This window comes from Corvus moneduloides, chromosome 13 (genome assembly GCF_009650955.1).
Source record: "Corvus moneduloides isolate bCorMon1 chromosome 13, bCorMon1.pri, whole genome shotgun sequence".
Classification (NCBI taxonomy): Eukaryota; Metazoa; Chordata; class Aves; order Passeriformes; family Corvidae; genus Corvus; species Corvus moneduloides.
The window spans coordinates 11,247,578-11,268,975 of NC_045488.1; the positions used below are offsets into that span (position 1 = coordinate 11,247,578).

The window sequence follows — 21,398 nt, forward strand, 5'->3', positions numbered from 1 at the left end:
TAGTCCAAGTGCCGGACGTAGTTCCAGCCCTGGTCCCAGTCCCGGTCCAAGTCTCTTCGGCCCCGTCGCGCCCATCCTGAGCCGTCCGGGCACCTCTGTCCTTCTCAGTCCTCCGCCAAAGCAGGGGACTCTCTTCCGGCGGAGGGATCCAGCATGACGCGTCACCCTCCCCTCACAGACGTCGCGTAGCGCCGGCGGGCGGGAGGTTTGATTGTGGCGGGCGGCGATGGCGGCGGAGCGGCGGCGCCGGGCAGGCTGCGGCCTGAGCGGGCTCCTGCTACGGTGGGGATCGGGGCTGCTCTCGGGGCTGTCCGGAGTCCTGCTCCGGTGGGCGTTGGGGTCACTGCCCGGGGGTCTCCGCTGTTCTGCTGAGGGATGTATGGCCTTGGCTTGTGGGGAGCCTGCTGAGGCTCCGGTTGTAGCCTTGGAGTGTTTAATGTATGTGGGTAATGTTGCTGTTTAATGAGGAATGCTGAGGGGAAAAGTCGTGCATCTCAACGTTTTCTTTTCTTTCAGAGTACGTGAAGAAGGAAAGGACAGTATCCCTGAACATCCGTATCTTTACGAGGTAAAATCATAAACCGGTTTGGGTTGGAAGGGACCTTGAAGATCATTTCATCCCATCCCCTGCCACGGGCAGGGACACTTTCCACTATCCCAGGCTGCTCCAAGCCCCGGTCAACCTGGCCTTGGACACTTGCAGGGATCCATGGGCAGCCTCTGCCAGGGCATCCACACCCTCACAGGAAGGATTTCTTCCTAATTTCCAGTCTAAAGCTACTCTGTCAGCATGAAGCTGATACCTTGTCCTGTCACTCCATGCTCTTGTAAATAGTCTCTCTCCATCTTTCCTGTAGGCTCCCTTCAGATACTGGAAGGCTGCAATTAGGTCATGAATGGATGCAATAGGATTGGGAAACACTTTGTGGAATTGTTTGATTTTGCAATTTCTGGTGTAAAAAAATTCTGAAATGCAGTCTCTATACGGTGCATTAAGAAGTTTTGATTAATTTTTTTTGCAGACTGATGTAGAGATCTCATTGGTCAGTGGCAGTTGCAAAAGTCCCATTGAAAGCTTTTGGAATGGAAGCAGTGCAATGTATATTTTGCAGAAAGCAGTAAGTGTGCATGGTAGATGTTCATTTTTTTAAATGTAATCCAGACTTTTGAATTCCCATCAGATTTTTTTCACACACCTTGCAGTTTTTGATTTACCTACACATTTCTCTTAAAGACACACAATGAAGAAAGTGATTCAATGGAAGAATCAAGAACAGATGATGCTGTTTATGCCCCTGAGCTTTTGCCAAAGGCGAGTCCTGGACCGCTGGCTCTTTCTGTTGGAAGAGCAAAGTAAGTGTGAAAGCCTTCTCTCCCCTTTTGAGGGAGTTTTCTTTTGTAATTTTGTGTCTTCTTCTAATATTCAGAACCTGTATTTTCAATCCCCAAAATAAAATTACTCATTAGTTTATGAGGAGTTGTGACTGTTTTCCATCCTGCAAAAGGGCCTCCCTTCTTTTAAAAGTGCTTTAAAAAGTAGATAAAATCCAGGCACTGGAAAAGCACTTCTGAGCTGAGCTGTTGAGTTAATGGAATTCCCTGGGTGTAGATGAGCAAAAAAAGCTCACTAAGACTTCAGTGCTTGTTATTTTAGTAAGGCTTCTATTAAAAAAAGCCCTAAAAATCTGATATGGGTCTTTGGTGTTAAAATACTAAGGCATGGTACCAAAATGTGGTTTACCTAACAGATGTATTCTTTTAATTAAAGTGCTTAAAATGTAAAATTCAATTATGATTTTAGAATCTTCAGTCTACATTAATGTAATGTGTTATTTGCTGGCATCTAATTTTCTCCCTGTTCCTATTTCTAGGCAGTTGATTTCCTTGTACACAATGGTGCAAAATCCGAACATGACCTACCTGGGCAAAAGTGACCTGGCTGTGCTTCCTCTCCTCTGGGTCAGGTGTGATGGTTCTGATCCTCAGCACACCTGCTGGATTGGAGCTGAGCCTCTCAAGGCTGGAAACAAAGTCACAGGGGTCAATATCTACATGGTTTCATGTGATGGTAATGTGATCATGGTGCACAGAAAATAAATGAGGATGGCTAAAAAATGTGGGAATGCTGATGTCATGATGGCATCTTTGTTCTTTGTGTAGTACTGGCTTGGAAATGCTCTATATTCCTGGTTTTAGTGAACAAGAAGGGATTAAAATAAGAGAAAAGATGTTTTTAACCAATGCTGTGTGGGGGAAATAGCTTTTTTATCTACTTGAAGCACCTGGAGCTGTGCAGGCCTACCTGTACCCAGGTGCAGTAACAGCAAATTTAAACTGGTGCCATTCAGCATCTTACATAACCACTGACTCATTCTGAACATTTATATATGCTCATACCAGCTCCTATAATCAATAGGAGACATGCAGGGAGAATTCCTGCTTTCTAAAGGACAGCATGAGTCATGCTTCACCAAATGGGGTGTTTGGGAACGAATTTGAAGTGCTAAATTTGAATTGTGTCAAATGAGGTTTTTTGATTTTCACTTTTTTCCTTTCCTAGGTCCTACAGCTGATAAAACCCGTTTTGCAAACCTGGAAGAGCTCAAAAAGGAACATAAAATAAGACATCATTCATCTGTTGTAGGTTTTTATGCTCTGTCATGGCTTCAGCTTAAGTTTAAAAACTCTCTTTTGGGATTTATGATGCTGGTTTGGGGAAGCTTTATAGATCTTCTATAGAAACTCACCTTAGTATGATTCTATGGTGTAACAGTCTGATTTCAGGTCATGTTTATAATGCATTTATCTGATATTAACCCTTTTTTGTGTGTTTGTGAAATGCTTTTAAAATGACTTTGCCTGTGGCAGTTTTGTTGGTTTTATCTTTGAAATCTGTTCTTTCTAGGTGACAACAAAAGGATTTGCTCGGTATGAGCTGATTGCAGCAGCTGCAATAGAGGACACCACTGCAGAATCTGAAAGCAATATCTATGTGGATATTACATGGAATGGTGTGGAGAAGATTCTGGAGACTCCCCCACTGGTCTCCGCTGCCACCCTTGTAAGTCAGGATGGAAAAAGCAAACAAATGCAAGCTCTTGGCACCACTTACATCATGAGTAGTTTCAAGGATAGAAAATAGAAACAACACAGCCTGTTCGTAATATAAATTATAAGTTATGCTAAAACACTTCACTAATGAAAATTTTAGGACACTTGATTTCTAAAGTTTGAAACTGAGATAAACTTATGGAACTTTCAGAACATTGTCCTGGAGTCGGGGGACCCCAGAAGTCCTGTGTTCCAGCTGTACCGAGAGCTGCAGTTCCTCTTGGTGAGTATGGGGGAGAAATTCCAATTTCACATTTGCAAGGAGTGGGGATTTTATGTGGTAATAATTTGCTTTATTTAAAACTTAATCTGATGTTTCAAATATAACTTCAAGCGTTTGTTTTAGCTGAAACTTTGAGTTCGGTTTTAGGAATCTTGAATGCAAAGAGGACAAATCATCCAGGAAATTCTGGAAATTTGTAACTCCTGGTTAGCTGTGCAGAGATTTGTGATCCTTGGTGAAGTTATCTGTGATATATGACACGTGCAGGACTCCCAAGAAGAACTGATTTCTGTTGTGATTTTCCTGCTGACTTTAGGCTTTGGCTGAAGGTCTGAAGACAGGTGTGACTGAGTGGCCTGAGCCATCAGAGTCTGAATCAGCTCTTAAACTGGTCCAGGAATTTCTGACTGGTAATTGCTGCTTGTTCTGTGGGGAGGGAGGGGGTGTAGCACTTCACAGGAGTAAAAGGGAATTCCACATACAGCTTTTAAAGCATTAGAACTAGAAATGTTCATTTCTGTGCTGTAACCATGCACAGAGTAGTTAAATAGGTTGATACATATTTGTCATTTTTCTTTGTCCTAATATCGTGGATCAAAGTAAAAAGAATAAAAAATATTTTAAAAAATACTTTAAAAAGTCTTTTCAGACTGTATTCTTACCCCCTAAAAGCATTTTTAAATTAATAAATTATATTTTTCAGTGTATTTGTTAGTTATGATGTGCCTGGGGATTAATATGATTGGTTTGATGACGCTTTTCATAGTGATGGAACTTATTTTTTTAACTCTACTAGATTTAAAGAAGAAGCTGGATGGAGATTGTATATCTGGAAACAAGAGTGAAAGAGAGGTGTGTGCAATTTCCTAACAGCTGCTTTGTCATTTCACTTTCCTCACAACTGTAGTTATTTCAGATTTTGACTATTTCTTGTATGTTATTTATATGTGTAAATACATAGATGTAAAGGTGTAAAGAAAGATGGATCTCTTCCTTTCTGCTTCTGCTGTGTAAAAATAATGGGAGAAGGTCTGATTTTTTCCAGGAATTCTGACCTTTGTGCCATTGCAGTCTATCATTAATTTGCTTTTCTTTCCTAATTTAGTGATTTGAGGCCAATTTAATAGTATCAGCTGAATATGTGTCTTATTTATCTAGAGGTTTATGATATTGTAAAGCAATGGGCAAATTCAAATTATAAAAAATGCGTTTGGTTGTATTAAGATTTTTTTCCCCTCTCAGCCTACAAGGAAAGGTTTACGTCTATTTTCTGTTACGAGAGAAGCAGCATTTACTTGATAATCTAAGAATATATTGATTTCTGTGTCAACAGAAATATTCTGTATCAGGATTACAGGGAAGTAGCTCTCTATTTTGAGAATTTATGTGTCTGGATTTTGGCCTCCCAGGGCACTGATGGGTACACAGACAATACCTGGCTGAGATCTAAAGTCTCTCTGACAGTGGGTTTTGTTTCCTGGTCCAAGGCTAGCAGTTATCCAGTGTGATAATTCTGGAAAGAATTAAACTCAAGTTTAAATAAAAATATACTTCCAAATTACTGTGTGGTAGTTTCCCTGGAAAATGGGGAAAATTAGTGATATACCCAGTTTTGATCTCTGGACAAATTCAGAATTGGAAGGTTTTTGGATCTCAGGCACCATTTTTCATTGAAGACCAATAAATTCTTTCAGAAAATCAAATGTGACACAGCTGCTGTGGACAGTTGCATAAAATCAATCTTCGGTGAGCGAGAAGACCTGGATTTTACTGAGCAATTATGGTGCAAAATGAAAGGTGAGTGTATTGTGCCTCATCTGTTTTCCTTTCATTTTCTTGTCTATCTGCTAGACAGTATTGCTTTCTCAGAGAAATTCATGTCCATTTCTGAGTTTTAAGAACTCGTCAGCTCTTCAGGAAATTGGTAGCAGCAGTCTCTTACTAAAAGAGCCCATTTCAGGTATGTAGGATGATGTATTTTCTTAGAACCTTCCAACAGCAGACCAGCATCTAGCAGGAGATAATTTCATTTTATTTGACTGCAAAAGGTACTAAGCCATTGGTAGTTTCTCTAAAGCAAAACTCATCTGCTCTAAACCGGAAAACTTTATACTTCTCTTTTCTCTAGGTCTGAAGGAAAATTTTCAGTGTATGTAGATTTCAGTGGTCTCTGTTGGTCATTGGTTTTTAGAGTAACCTTTTTTAAAGTCATCATATGACAAAGCTGCCAAAAAGCAGTGCAGTCTGTAATTTCAACTCTCATTCTTTAATTGTGGGGGTTTGTTCTTGCAAGGGTGTGTTGGCCTGTTGTTACTGACTTAACAACCAGAGAAACAGCCTGGATTGGTAATTAAAATATTCCGGTTTTTTCTTTCCAGGTGTCAGTTCCTATCAGGAGTTAATAGACTGTTTCACACTGGTCATAAAATCCCTGGAACTTGGTGAGATACAGCCATGGGTACGTATTTGTATTTCACAATAGATGTTAAATTTTAGTATATTTTCAAGTAAAATAAAGTTCTTGTCCCTTCACTGCCCCTCATTTGTGTTGTTTTTAAATTGCTTTCATGTGTCACAGTTTGTTTCCCTGCTGTTGAGCTTCTGGACAATGTTTATGATGTTTCATGCGCAGTTACATCACAAGAAGACTTCTTTCATTTTTAGATTCATCAAGGGAGTAGCAGTTTCTTAAGTCAATTGATTCAACAGTCCTATCATGGAAAGATGGAGGATGTTCCTCTCAGTGACATCACTCCCATTCAGATGCTCCTGGAGATTGGCTTGGAGAAGATGAAGAAGGATTATGTCAGTTTTTTCATAGGTGAGCCTGACACTTGGTAACAGGACTAGAAATTCAAGAGAAAAGGTTTTCCATGCAGGAAACAATGAACTTTTTGGTAACCTCAGTCTCTCTTCCTTCCCATCTGCTGAAGTGCAGTTTCCAGGTTCCTTAATAATGGAACTTTTCAGCTTTTAAATTTCAAAATTTAAAAAACTCATTTGTTTCAAAAGAACTTAGAGCTCTGTGTTTTGCCGTTGTTGTTATCCCTTCATTTCTTTTTTGCTCTGTCATCCTGCTTTCATTCTTTGTTTCGTTTGCTATGTTATTTCCACTACTTGTAAACTTGCATGTCCTTAGGAGGGTGGTTGTCTCAAAGTACATGGTGGGTTTTCTTCATTGTGCAGCCTTGCTGATAAATAAAATCATGCTTTGACCATGCCACTTTACAGGGCTTTTCTTGTTTGGAATGAACTATCATGTCAATAAATAACATCACACTCCTGGTGACTTTGTGCTATTCTTTGGTAGAACTCCGTTTGATCCCTGTTCGAGTGTCGCTTATATTTCATCTGATACCATGTATTAAAGTTTAATTTTTATTTTCTCCTTTTCATTTTACAGGCCAGGAACTTGCAACAGTAACCTACTTGGTGAGATGCTTTATTTTTATTTTGAAACTCTGAAAGCACGAGAAAGTAGAGCATGCTTAGCTGGTGGTGGGATGCAAATAATGTAAGCTGAGGAATTGAACTGCAGATGATGAGGCTGAAACAACACACTGCAGAAGTGTCATTGTTTTATTTCCTTATTCACAGAAAATTCCCTTGATATCTGATCTGGGTCACTGTCAAGGCAGTGAACCTTTTTCACACTTTGATGGGACTTTGTTCTGAGTCTGCTGGGCCACTCTAAAACTGTTGGCTTCTCCAAAGAAGCAGGAAGATTATTTTATTTACTGAGGGTGTGTTGTGTGTCTGTAGAAATAGAGTGCTCAGGTAAGAGCAGAAGCTCTTTGCTCTTCCAGGATTACTTCATTTCCACATCAGTGGATCTCCAAGAACAAGTCCATCGTGTTCAAAAGCTTCACCACATGCTGGAAATAATTGTCAGCTGTATAGGCTTACTCCAGTTCAGACATGAGAATCTCTTCCCTTTGACACAGTAATTATTTCATTTTTACTTTTGCTCTTTAAATGACTATCACAAATAGAGTTTGTTTGGCAGTTTAAAGAAACACCTATTGATGATAGTGAGACTTCAGAAGGGGCAGTTGGATCTTCCTGCCAAATTTTTCTTTGTGACTAAAAATGAAAACTAAAGGAAATAATAAAACGTGAGAGTATAGTTAATTTTGCACAAGGTTTATACTCTGTTGTACAAGCATTTCTTTAAAGAAAGTAACTTGATATCTCTTACAGGATTTGCATGCAGTATTACAAGGAAAACCCTCTGAATGAGAAGCATGTGTTTCAGATGCCCATCAGACCAGCTCTTGTGAAGAAATTCTATCAAAAGTAAGAGAAACTTCAGTGTTCACAGCATAAAATTCAGATGTGACTGAATACCTGACTCAATTTTGATGTTTTTTGATTATCCTCTCAGTGATAACCCTGAAATCTGGAAGGTGGAGATAAGCAGTGGGCATGGACAGAAGGAGGTTAAAACAACGTGGCAAGTCAGTACCAATGCTCCAGTTGAACATGGGACAGCAAACAATTCAGGTAGGGAATGTTGGTGCTGAAATGAAATAATCAAAGTACAAACTTCAAACAAATTCAGTTTTTATCCTGAGTTCAGTGGGTCTGAGCTTTATATTTACTTTTTAACAAGAGTAAAATGATATTTTGCCTTCTATTAAAAGAATGAGGTGGTATTTGTAGAACTGAAGATATTCAGAAAGTGGTGACTTCTTGCCTTCTCACCTTGGCTGAGTTATGTTTTGAGTTAAATTGACAGAATAGTTCCAAATAGGAGATGATTGATATCCACGAAATCTTGCATCTTATTTCTAGAATGTTTGCCAATGAATCTGAGAAGAGTTTTGAAGAGAAATTTCCCTGTTGTTAATGCTGGTCTCCAGTCAGAGAAGGTGCAAAGGGGAGGAGACCTGCCTTGCTGCCAGCAAATGTAGAACAAGTGGAAAAGCATCAGAATGGGGAAGAATTAAGCAGGGAGACTGGTATAGAAATGATTTGCCTTTTTGGGATGAGGTTTGGTTTGAGGATTTGGTAAATCTTTCCTCTTATTATTGATTTTTGTCAGGAAATGCTTCAGTAAAACGGCAGCTTTGAAAACAGTTCTTGAAGCTGCTCCATGAGCTAATCTCTACCATTTCTAACAAGAGTGGCTAATCCCAACTTTTTCCTTTGTCCTTGCAGGTCTCTTTTCTGACTCCACAGTAAATGGAAGCAGTGAAGAAAGGCTGTATTTTATTACAACAACTCAGTGCAGTCAGGTGCAGTTCACATAAATTGATGTTACTGAGCAGGCAGGACAGCAAAGGTACAGAAAGGGGGAAAGTTCAATGTTTTCCGTCCCAACAGAACTTTTAGAAACACTCTGGGCTTCAAACAGTTAATCTTTACTGATTTATTTGCTTTATTACACTTAAGTGGAACCTCCACAGCCACAGTTCACCTGTAGGCACCTCATTTGTTAAAAATGTAGTGCAATTATGACTGTACAGTATAAATATTTTGTAAATATGGTGGATATTTTTTATATATTTACAAGCATTCAATAAAGTTGTGCAATTTGGGGTTTTGTATTTTATTTTTGATCATTAAGAATGCAATCAGACACTGTTCAAAGTGTGAATTATCTTAACCAACAAACCAAGCAATATTGTCACGTTCTCCTGGTAGCAAGTGATGCTTCATCATCGTGAAGAATTTGGAAAGCTCTTCATCCAGGGCCTTGGGATCTTCAGCCAGTCTGGGTTCCTTTGTCCCTGTATTTAAATTTTGGAGTATTCTTGGATATACTTCTCTCTCCTCTTCAAATTATTTGATTCCTTCAATGTGAAGTGAGTTATTTTAACAGTGTTTCTTTTATGTTTTGCGTATTTTTTTGAAAAAAAAGCCAGTATCATTGGCTGGGTATAATAATTTAAATATTTTGGCAGTTGCCTGTGTTATGTTGATTAGTCAGTGAAGTAACATTTTGGTGGTCTAATTTAAATAATTCCATAGTTTTGTACATGCTGACTAAGTAATTTGAGACAAAAATATTTTGCATTAAGAACTTAGCTGTTGGTAAGTAAGAATAAAGAAAACCCCAATATTCATGCTTTTAAAAACTATAAATTATAGATTATTATTATAAATTTCTGTCATTTCTGGTTTCAAGCACAGCAGCTCAGTACAGCCAGCTGTGTTCTGGAACCAAGTTTTTATAGTACTTGTTTCTACAGCAGTAGAAGGGAATTTAAGGTGGAATATTGCATTTTAGAAGTGCTTGGATTACTTATAGTCCACATTTGTGTGTAATATATTATGAAATTGTATAAGGCGAGTCTAGTTCCTGTAAACTAAACTGGAGAGATGCAGTTTAAATCTGATTCAGAAGTTGTCATCTTGGTTTACTCACTTCAAACAACTCTTCTCCACACCTAAATAGCAAGGTATATATTATCCTAACTTTTAGACATGCATAAGTTCATACTTAAGCAGTGCTCTTGGAACATTTAAGTCCTTTTATATTTTAAAATCATGTGTCTTTCTTCAAATAGCAATTACATGGTCATCAAAATTCTGTTGATGAACAGACTGAAATCAGAATTTGCAAGCAGCTTTTAGTCACTTGAAATTTGTACTGTCAAGATTTGAATCTCTTTAATCTTAACTATTTTTCTGGTGAACAAAATGTGTAATAGTTTCCAAAATAATAAGGATTGTAAAATCTGTTACTTAGAATCAGTGGAGAGTAATGTGGAAAGAGAAGGTATTTTGGATTTTGGTAAAAACAAAAAGATGTTTTGGGAATTGAATAGAAAAACTATAAAAGCTCTAGGTGGATTGATAAATAATATTTCATTACAGGGGTATAAAAAGAGGCATCTGTGGTAAATTTTAGCTATCAAATAAAACAGTTGCAGCTTAGTCCTTTTGGCAAATGAAGATGTGTGCAAACAGTAATTTTAGCTGTGGTTTCGAAGGTAGAATATGAGGAGGACAATACTGATGAGTATGCAGAGTGTGAAAACTGTTGGAAGAACAATCTCTGTCACCATTTCCATGTGAGTAATCAAGGAATCTAAAATTTGAGAAACGAGTAATATATAAGAGATTTAATCCTCTGGAGTACACTCATACCAAACTTAGAGTTAACATAAGATTGTTTTGAGCATAAAAATGCTGACATTGGATAAACAGCAAACGAAGCAAACAGAATTTCCTAAGTCTGCCAAAGCTGGAACAAATCCATGATGGTTTTCTCTCTCTCTTTTTCAGTTAAATTTCTGAAGACATGTCAGTGCTCAAAGGGCTGCAAAAATTGTGCTTGCTATGAATTAGCTGCAGTGCATTAACAATATTTTACTGTCTTTTGACTTTTATTCCCCCCACCCCAAGGGGAAAGGATAGAAAAGAAAATTGTCAAAGAGAAATCCTTGGGAAGCACTTTAGCCTTTTTATGATTGTTCTGTAACCGGATGAAAAATTAAATGGGTTTTATTTTGTAGAACTTTATTCCACCAAAAGCCTGGAAGAGTTCAGTAAACCGAGTTCATTCACACTGAACGTGACTTGGAAGTGGAGGCTGAGCAGGATAAACTTAGGCTGACGACTGCTGGGATGTTTGCTACCATGTGGAATTTATCTCATCTTCTTGTAAGAATCTATAGTATTTACTTGATCTTTCTTTTAAAAATTCCTACTTCAGGAATTCTGAAAAGTCCTGAATTACACCAGGAAGTTTTTAGGTATCCTGGATCAGCCTGGCACTGTGGGAGTTGTGGGCAGAGTGTTCTGTGTCCTCAAGCAGCTGCTCCCAGTTGTGTTGCTGTTTCTTTGTTACCAGGAGCATCAGAGACCAAACTCAATCTTAGGCCAGTCCTTAGCCCTTTTATTTATAGTTCCACTTTGTGTAGAAGTCAGACATTTAGAGATTTTCTGTCTGTGTGGTTGTCTTGATTTGTCTGGGTTTGGTTTGTGTTTGAAAAGGCATTTAGCACTTTTATTTTAAGGAGAATGCTTTTTAAGGAGAATGCTGTCATCCCCAACCTCCGTTTTAAGTATTAGCTCTTCCAGTTCCTGTATTTCAGTAACATCCAAAACTGATCCATTTAGCTACAGTGATTTTAGTTTGAGACAGTAAATAAAGGCATTTTTCTTTAGAATCTTGTGCTTTTGGGGAGAAAATACCTTTTATCCATATTCAGAGAGCAATTTAATATCTGAGAGTTACAGAATCTGCTTTTATAGAACAAAACAGAGCCATCATTACCTGCAGCAAGGTGTTGGTGTGTGGCAGAGCAGGTGTCCATGGCCTTCCGATGCCAGTTTTCCACCTGGGGAAGGGTGACAATTCTGTTAGACTGCAGCATCCTCCTCATTCCCAGCACCTTCCTCCCTGTCCCTCAACACTTGTCCCTACAATTAACTTGAAACTATTTTATTCTACCAACACATGATTTTCTGAAAGTTTCTTTGTCTCTTCATGGGTTTTATTGCAGTGAATTTCTCAAAGTTAATTGTTCAATAAAATTTTTAACAGCACATAATACGTTCCATGTTATTTTCCAGTAGGGCAGTACATATGTGCAGTTTTCTGCCTAGAAATCTGACAGCATTGCTAAACAATTTCTGATTGAGAATTTTTGACTGCATCAGTAAGTCCAGGTAGTTTGTGGAATGCTTTGAAAATAGTAATTGAGGCTGTTCCCACTTTCAGTGTCTGAATATCTCTGTACTAAATAGATCCCTAATTTACAGAACCAAAGTGTCACTTCCGTACCATATTCATGCAAGGTGTTTCCTGAAATTCAGTGTGATATTTGCACATAAATCAAAGAAAAAGGAAAAAAGATCAAAATCAGCAGCTGACATCACCTCTCTTGGATTTGGGAATCCATTTGCACTGATAATCTTTTTATAGTAGTCAACAGATGCCTTTGGGTACCGTGGTTTGTTCTTGTTTTTGAAGTCGATGTGATAAAGCCCAAATCTTTCGGAGAAGCCTTTGTTCCATTCAAATTTATCCAGCAGTGACCAGGCAGTGTAACCTTTGACATTAACACCATCATTTAGAGCTGTAAACAGAACACAAATCACTCTGGTAAAGGTGGTTTTTGTCCTTAAAATATGGTTCTGTAAATGTTTTGGTTTATAACAGGAAGAGATGGGGAGGAGGACAGAAAAATGAAGGCCAAAGTAATTTAATTTAGATTCTTTGAAGTTGATATCTTTAGCTTAGAGGTACTAGAGCTCTATGGGCATGGTAATTTCTCCTTTCTGAAAGTGGCAACTGGTGATCCATTGCAGTTTTAAATCTCATGTAGGTTATTGTATTTATTAGTATTAATATGTTTGCTTAGGTTGTCATTTTGTTGAAAATTTATTAGTCTGGTTTGCTGTCCATTTTGACTTGTGAATATTTATGATGTAAAGAACAAATAGACAAGGTGAAAACACTCCAAAAGTCAAATCCTATAAAGCTGTTTCTAAGTGACCTTTCAGTATCTCATTGATGTATCCCTTGAGATACTGTATCCTCCACTCGTCACACAGCTGAGGGCACTGCACGGTTTCAGACACTCCATTCTCTGTCACATAAATCAGGGGGTTCCCATACTGGGTCTGCAAACAGAAATGTTTAGATTGATTCACATAAAATCATTTTATTTTGACAGAAAATGTGATTTAGCAAAGTGCATTAGGAGAAATTTTCTAGATTTACTTAAGGTAAGAAAAATGTGTAGTAGGATTTTAACTATGGGGTTTATTTTAAAAGACTGAATTCTGTAGTTTTCTGAGCTGGAATTAAGGCACTTTTTTTTTACAAAGAAAATTGCCAATATGACAAGACAAATAGATGGAACTGTTGAAAATCTAAATCTAAACCAGTGTAAGTGCAGCTCCTCCAGGCATTTTGGTGCTTCCTTTATAATTAAAGATCTGTTCTACTCACCTTGATGAAATTGAGTAATCGTCTGAACCCCCAGGGCACAGAGTAGAGCCACTTAGGGCCTGGAGCTGGCCAGTTTGGGTCCACCAATTCAGCCAGGTCACGGTCAGTGTGGTAACTGGACACTTGGAGAAAGGGAAAGTTCTTCTGCAGAACATAACGAGTTGTAAAATGACCTATTCCCAGGAAATCCGAGGTGCCTTTAATATAGGTTTTCTCTTGCACTGAGAAAGTTGGTAATCTTGATGTCCCCAGGCCCTGCTGGGCACTCTTCCTACCTATCAAAATAATTACAGGAAATGTACTTCTGAGGAGCATGGAAATTGGTTTTCTTTATCTCACCAAAAATAAATCATAGAATCATAAAATCCTGGATGGTTTGGGTTGAAAGGGACCTTGAAGATCATCTCATTCCACCCCCTGCCATGGGCAGGGACATCTTCCACTATCCCAGGCTGCTCCAAGTCCCGTCCACCCTGGCCTTGAACATTTCCAGGGATCCAGGCGCAGCCACAGCTTCTCTGGGCAGCCTCTGCCAGGGCCAAATATGGTTTTCCTGAATTTAGTGCTAATGTCAAGGACACTTGAGTTTGACTGCTTTTTAAAGAAGAGATTATCTTTGATCCTTTTGGTTTGGAGACGCTGGGTACAATACATGGGGAAACAGTGATCTAAAGTGTCCTGGTGTGTCGTCCCCAAAGTGCTCAGGAGCCATGTCCAGCCTGGGGGCCTTCGGTTGCTTTGCTGTGTCTCACCTGCGCCCTCACTTGACTAAAGCACACATTGGCCAGGAATTACTCCCTTGTAATGTGCTGGAAGTGTGGATTTATTCATGTGTTAGTCAGTTACTGGGACTTACCTACATAATTCTTCATAACTTCTGGGTAGTCCCCTCTGTAAATGGGATTTGCAAACCATCCCAGGTGGAACTGGATGTACCTTTCGGCAGCATCTCTGTCTGTTTGGCTGTGTGGATCAACAGGTTCCCCCCAGCCACTCGTTAGGGAAATTCCAACCATCCCTTAAAACAAAGGGACAATTCTGCAGTTCTTTAAGCCCTTAATATAAACAGCAGCACAGTCACAGAATGAATCCAGATTACCTCTCTGCTCCCTGCGCCAGGTGTTGTTGTAGGAGTGCCAAACCTTGGCGTGAGTCTGTAAAAAAAAGTACAAATAGAATAAATCATGTGCACATTTTCCTCTCTTATGCCATGGGCACTATGGAAAGCTGGTGAGCACTTTTTGCACTGAGGTCAGTCTGAAAATATCACAGAATTTCTTTTGTGTTTATTACAGAAACTTTCATTTCATGTAAGACATCACAAGAGCCTTTATGCAAGCTTCCTTCCCTAAATTGGAGGAGATCCACATGGCAGTGACACACAGCCCTCAGGACAGGGTTCTGTCCCATGGCTCTGCTCTTTGGATATCTTTCCCTAATTTATTCAGAGGAAAGTTAATTTTTACCAGAGTCTTCTGAAGTCACTTGCAACATTCAGGTTCATTTCAACAGGCCAGGATGTTACTGCTTGTTTCTAGACTAACCTGGATCTTTTCTTTTTCAACCAGCTTCAAACAAACTATTAGAGACATCTATAATATAAGAAAAATTCAAATTGTTGCAACAGTGTTAAATGAAGCACCTGACATTGGGACTGCCTTGGATTATGCACTGGAGTTTTAAAGCCAGATGGTAATTTCAGAGTCCTAGTTGGAAATGACATGGTTGTGAAACTATTCCTGTTTAAAGAGTGAAATCTGATAAAAATCCTTAATTGGCACGTAATTTCAAGCACGTGTTCAGGAGGTTTTTTTACTTTAATGATGTGATGAGCAGCCTTGTAGGCGCCGCAGCCGCCGAGCTTCAGTCCTGGCGCGTGTTCTCCTGTTTCATAGCCCTTCTCAGCCACTGCCTGCAAACACACAGAGTCAGCTCTTCTCTGGGCACCAGAGCCAGGGAATGTGCTCCCTCCTGTGGATCCTGTGCTCTCCTGCCTGGGCTGTCCGTCTCCAGTCCCCTTTTCCCTTCCCCTTGGCTCCCATTTCCTCCCCCGCTGCCTGGTTGGTACTGTGCTGTGGCTTGTTGGGAACAGGGTGTTGGTGAGGAGTGAGCTGATGGAATGGGAAAGGGTAAATAACAGCTGCCTTTCCAATTCCTGTGTCTCTCCAGCTGAGGAGTTTTCAAAATTTTCCTGGAATTTCATGTCTTAAATCTCTGCCCTTGTGCAAAATCTGCCCGCTGACATTTTTGGCCACAAAGATTAATGGTTTAAATCTTTCCTCTTCCCTCTCCCTCTCCATTTTCTTAACCTACTCTCCTCTAGTGTCACTTCCACATAATTTTGGGAACAGAACTGTGGAATCAGAGTGATTGGAAGGAAAGCACTGATGATTTACCCAAGGATTGCTGAACGTAATCCAGTGTTTCACACGATCACCAAACTTCTCAAAGCACAGATTTGCATAATCATTAAAATAATTTATCATGCTTATATTCTGCCAGCCACCATACTTTTCTTGGAGAACCTTTGGAAATAAGAATTTCAAGCGTCACTAATTGTACTTGAATGTCAGCTGCTGCATAAAAAAGACTTATTTCTATTTCATTCTGTTTCTAGCTCAGAAAGATTTTTCAAAACTTCAATGCATATAAAATGCAAATGAATAGGAAATACTTACAAGTTCTTAAAATCATGCAGACTTCTCTAATTTTAAGTACCCTTAGTTCTTAACCTTAGAAAATTATTTCTATCAGAAGCCTTTATTTGAGGTGTTTGACTAATTTAAATATTGTCTGACCTGTGGCAGATCCCAGTGGTAGAGGCTCACAATAGGGGTGATATTGTTTTCCAGAAGACTGTTAATTGTATCATTGTAGAACTGTATTCCCTTCTCATTCAGTTGCTCAGCTGATGAAAAGCACAGACAAGGAATTACCTGGATTAGTTCCCAAATAACTGGAAGAACAGAAATCTAAAACTATTGACCAAGGAATTTTACATTACAGCGCTGGGAATTCTGTAATGGTTAAACTCTGTTCTGCAGAGAAACAGATCTGTTTAACAGGAACGCTGAACAACTGTGGGTTACCCTGGAGTAAAATTCCTTACAGGTAAGAATATTGGTAAGAATGTGGTGAAATTGTGCTTACCTTTGATGCCTGTGGGCATAATTCTTGGCCATGAGATAGACAAGAGGTAGTGATTCACCTTCAGCTCCTTCAGTAACTGAATGTCATCCTGTGAGAAGAAATTCCAATTAACACATCCTGAGGCTGAGCAGAATAACTTCAGTTACTGATCTGTCTTAAATAACACTGAATGCAGAAAATCTATGGAAGAGTTGCACAAAAGAGAATTCCAGCAGTTATTTTCTGATCTTTGAGATGATGGCTTGTTCTGTTTGAACCCTTTTTCTTTAACCACTTTTTTTTGGACAATCCAAGGAAATCCTGTAATGTTTTGTGTAACTATGAAAACTGAATGTTTGCACTACAGAAAAATGAGCTGAGGTTCTGCAACACAATTATATTCATGTCAGAATTTGTAATGTGCATGTTCTAGAAAATAGTAGAAGCCTGTAAATCTTGACCTCAAACATTAGGCTCAAAAACATAATTACTTGGACTTTCATTTACTGTCTTATACTGGTATGAGAAAACCCCCTTAATTCCATATGAACATATGTTCTTTTTCTAAGAAATTGTACCTCTTCAGTGTTAAATGAAATTAGAAATTTGTGGTATTTGAGCCAATGCAAAGAGAATTCTGATGATAAAGGCAAAGAGTGCTTTGATATAAAGAGGATCATGTAACTGGACTAACACAAACAAGTTTTAGAAAGTATTTCTAAATACAAACCCAGTGTAGTGAGTGCCCAAATCATCTCTGTGTCAATGTCTTCTGGTGCCACAGCCCAGTGAGGCTCAGAGTCCCAGCTTCTCTAAATTTTTTTATTAAGCTGTTCTTTCAAACTTCTGCTGGTTTGAGAGTTCAAATGAAACCTCTCCTGCATTTTCCCATTTTAGGAGAGTAAGGCATAGTTTCTTTTCTCTTAGTTCTTGCTGAGACCTCTGGCTCTCCCTTGAACTTCATGTATGTGGAGAAACCTCAGTGGAATATAACTTTTATTAAATTAGTTGCAATTCCAATTACATAACCCTGGCTTCTCACAGTAATTTGGATTCCTTTTGCTGTGTATCTGTCTTTCTTCCAGCGCAGTAATTTGAAAATTGGTTTTGATGGTATTAGGCTTGGAAGCATGTTGTGAACAGAGCTGCATTGATTGTTTGTTTGTTATCATTTCAAAAAATGGGGAATATTCAGACTGATTTTTAAAGCCTCTTAAAAACACATAGAAAACCTCATACAGGCTCACACAAAAAGATGTTAGTTTTATTTAACGCTCAAATGTGTTTCTTGTATTTCTAACTAAGCATTTGGACTTCCAGAATATTTCTTTGGACACAAAAATCCTGAAAGGCTGAGATGTATTTGGGAAATACTGTGGTATGATTGGTTCTATGAGATTATAAGGAAAGAAGGTTTTACTGTACTAATTTAAAATACCAGCCCTTGGATTCTTAAGTTAAATGAGCCTTTAGAGCAGCTAAAGCTGTTCCTTCAAAATGGGAAACCGGGATCATGGAATGGCCCCAGAACATTTGCAGAGGTGCAATTCATTCCTCTTGAACAATACCTTAACTTTGTAGTAGCCATCACACGTGGAATCTCCCGTCTCATTCCTAAACGCTTTCCCTTTCTTGTGAGTGAAAGCATCCCAGATGCTTGGTCCTTTCCCATCCTTGTCCCAGGCCCCTTCAGTCTGGTAGGCAGAACTTCCAACACCCCACAAGAAACCTAAAGGTAAAAACAGGGGAGTTATTGGAATCTTTTCCTGCTAGTTGGTCTTGCTAAATGTTCATAGGATAAAGGAACTGAAACTGAAAGTAAGCACTGCTGGAGAGGCCAAGGTTTTCTAGGTGAAAATGTATCTGTGCCTAAAAAGTGAGTGAAAATGGGACTGAAGGTGTTGTGTTCTGATGCACTGAGCAAGGAATCAAATCCTTTCATTTATTAAATCTGTAAAGTCTGTATTTTACAGTGATGAGGTAGGGCATTGATAGTGTGGCAGAAATATGTTACTGTAAAAAATAAACTAGGTTTTCACATAATTTCTTCCTGCTGGTTCATAGTGGTTTTAGCAACTACAAGTTTAGATGTTACATAAAATATATAGAAATATTCTGGATTATTTCCCTATTGTTACACAAAATACCAATTCATAAATTACTTAAAAACTTGAGCATGAAAACCAATCAGTGCCTATATCTTTCTAGTTTTGATTTTGCTTGGATGAAATGTATTTAAATATGTGCTGAAGAAAGAATGAGGTTCATCAATCCATACCGGAGAGTGCATTGGATAATACTGAACAGCTTGAAACAAACCCAGCACAGTTATTTCGCTCAGTTCTTAAGTTAGCTGCTTAACAAAGGGTATTTTTAGTTTATTTCATTAATTGTAGATAATTTATAAAAAAGGAGAAGAGTTCTCAGGTGTGACTTGTTACACTGCATTTTAATCAGGGAGATGTGGATATGAACTGTTAATCTGTGAGCCTTTCCTCTGTATTTCCTGTTTTAAGTGGCCCTGTGGAGTGCAGGGTTATGGGGATCCCTGTACTCCCAGGACCAGATCCCAAAGGTGTTCCTGCATTCTGCAACAACCTCGATTTCTGCTTCCGCCATTTCCCTGGAAGGACAAGGAAAACCTTTGGGTTGCTTCCTTGTGCAAACACAGGAGCAGGTGTAGAACATTCCAACCCCCAAACCAAGTGGGCTTGGAAGGTACCAGCCGGAAAAGTGCCGTAGTAGAAGGAGCCTGGATTGTTCTTGGTCCACGGGAAGTCCTCGGCTGCGCTCAGCCCCATCACTGCCACAAGCACAGCCCAGGATCTCAGGATGCCCCTCCTCATCCCTGCCAGCTGCTCTCTGCCAGGGCCCACCTGGGAAAACACAAGAGCTCTGTCAGTGTTGCTGCTCCACAAATGGGCTTGGGGGGTCAAAAGGGAAAAGGTTTTTTTCTGCTGGATTTAATTGAAGCCTGGAAGCTTGGGCTGAGTGGAAGGTGCAGTTAAACTTCTGGCAGGGTGAGGAAAATGAGGGAAGAATGGGGTGTAAAATTATAATTATTAGAAGCTGCATATTTTCTATAATGTTACTTATCTTCATCCTAAAGCTCTCTTTGTTGGTACCTATTTTGTTCTGGATTTCAAACTGTTCCACAAATACCAGTAAGTAAAACCCTGCAAAAAGGGGCAAGAAAGGAGCGATTATGCTGGTAGCATCTTTCCACCTAAATATGTCATGGCAACAAGCCCTGTGGAAGTCGAAAAGGGAAACTAATACTTGCGATTATTGCAGTTGTAATTAATTGCAGCTTTTATCTTGATGATGTTCCTCTTTTCCAGTCCCATCATCAATTTTAAACTGCGACATCAAGTTAAACTATTAGAGAGACCCATTTTAACTGTGTTAAATAAAGTTTCAGAAGAGCTTTTTAGTAAAGTACTATTTTTCCCCAAATTGATACAGTCCCCAAAGGATGTTTTACATTCCTAAGCATCTGTTGATGAATCTGAAGATGGGGTTGGAACATGAGGAAAAGTAGAACAAATACTTTATTTAAAATAATCATGTTTTGCATTGGAGTATCTGTGCTGCTTTGCAGGTTGGCTCCTGACCAAAATGAAACCCCCAGTCTGGCGAAAGGCAAAGGACTGACCCGCTTTTCAGAACATGTAGTAAATGTACAACCTCAGAGGCCTCCTGTTCCTCTGTGTTTATTAATGATCATCCCATATCTCCTAATTAATGCAGGGACTGCACAGCTGGCTTGGGAAAAGGTAACTACTTCAACATCAAAGGCTTTAGTCCTGGATTAAAAATATCTCCACCTCTGCATTTCAAATGGGAACCTTTAGATTGCAGGGGGGAAAAAGTTTGTAGCAGACTAAAAACATTTTAAACCAGGTCTAAATACTCTAGATTTACTTTTATTTTAAATATAAAACGTTGCAAGTACAAGTGATATTAACTTAGACATTGACAGTCAAATGTAGCTCTCTGGCTTATTCAGTACCTTTAAATTCAGCATTGCCCTTCATCTTTTCATTAGCACTGACCAACAGTCCCACGAAAAGAAGCCAGGAGAGCAGGAAATGTTCCGTGGGATCTGTCCCCAGTTTCTGCAGCCGAGGCGCTGCCCCAGGGCAGTAGGGCTCTGTGGTTTTATAGGATGCTGCTAATTCCTTTCCAGAGTCAGAGCAGAACATTGTAGGGTGTTTGTTATGGTTTGAGACATTTGTAACTTATCTGATTCGTATTTTGGGAGCTAGGAACTCATTTGTATTTAGGGATAATTAAACAAAATCAATGTATTTTTCACATTTGGCTTGATTATTCTTAGTAGAATTTGAAATAATTTCAGTACCTCAAGAACTGCTCAAGCACAATAAAACACTTCATGATTTTACAGCACTCTGTATTGAATAGAACAATCTTATGCACAGTCTATTGTGAAATTTTCAGTCAATTACTTTTCAAATTCATAGATGCATTTTGGAACACTTCATTGCTCTGGTTTTCTGGCATGTACCTTTACAAACACAGCAGAAGAAACAGCTTTTCAAATTGTGCAAAAAGATTTACTAAGTTCAGACTGTAAAGATGGTCCTGTAAAACCCTTTTCACCTCTTTTTGTCTGGGTGAAAGCTGTGGTCCCTTCTACCCTGATTATAGCTGGAGTTATTTTAATTTCCCCCCATTCCTGCCTTACCTGGTGTTCTTCACAACAGATGTGTCCTATCTGGGAGATTCCTCTGAACTGCCACAAACCTACCAGGGCATTCAGAATAAATTTACTTTCCCAGAATAATTGCATGGAATTAATCCAGGCTATCACAAAACCTCGGGAGAAACATCTAGTTGCAAACAGCATTTTGTTCACTTACAGTCAAAACAAAGAAGAACAATCCTTTTGTATCCACAGTCAATGCTGCAGGACGAGCTTTAGCTTAACCACAGGAATCTGTTAGCAATGAGGGTTTTCCTTTGTAAGCAAAATTAGCTTTGCACTCATCCATACATTCATAC

General features: G+C 39.1%; 2 protein-coding genes across 3 annotated transcripts; one reads left to right on the plus strand and one right to left on the minus strand.

Moving 5' to 3' along the window:
• Positions 1 to 80: 80 nt before the first annotated feature.
• On the plus strand, positions 81 to 8,874 carry ZWILCH (zwilch kinetochore protein). 2 transcript variants are annotated; one of them, XM_032123096.1, is made up of 18 exons: positions 81 to 282; positions 517 to 568; positions 1,023 to 1,118; positions 1,235 to 1,353; positions 1,872 to 2,068; positions 2,561 to 2,640; positions 2,906 to 3,061; positions 3,263 to 3,334; positions 3,651 to 3,744; positions 4,131 to 4,186; positions 5,029 to 5,131; positions 5,713 to 5,792; positions 5,999 to 6,155; positions 6,738 to 6,766; positions 7,141 to 7,277; positions 7,535 to 7,630; positions 7,719 to 7,837; positions 8,495 to 8,874. In XM_032123096.1, the coding sequence occupies exons 1-18, from the start codon at positions 227 to 229 to the stop codon at positions 8,584 to 8,586; spliced, it is 1,791 nt and encodes a 596-aa protein (XP_031978987.1). In that variant the 5' UTR covers positions 81 to 226; the 3' UTR covers positions 8,587 to 8,874. The 2 variants fall into 2 exon arrangements, with proteins under 2 accessions (XP_031978987.1, XP_031978985.1); XM_032123094.1 differs by lacking the exon at positions 8,495 to 8,874 and adding an exon at positions 8,129 to 8,487.
• LCTL (lactase like) lies at positions 8,691 to 19,240 on the minus strand. Its single transcript, XM_032123097.1, has 13 exons — positions 19,096 to 19,240; positions 17,942 to 18,102; positions 16,395 to 16,482; positions 16,043 to 16,152; positions 15,641 to 15,769; positions 15,061 to 15,156; positions 14,344 to 14,398; positions 14,101 to 14,262; positions 13,245 to 13,519; positions 12,787 to 12,913; positions 12,167 to 12,366; positions 11,562 to 11,625; positions 8,691 to 10,370 (listed from the first exon to the last, which is right to left on the minus strand). Exons 1-13 carry the CDS (start codon positions 19,217 to 19,219, stop codon positions 10,255 to 10,257), a joined length of 1,707 nt encoding a protein of 568 aa, XP_031978988.1. The 5' UTR covers positions 19,220 to 19,240; the 3' UTR covers positions 8,691 to 10,254.
• Positions 19,241 to 21,398: the final 2,158 nt, after the last annotated feature.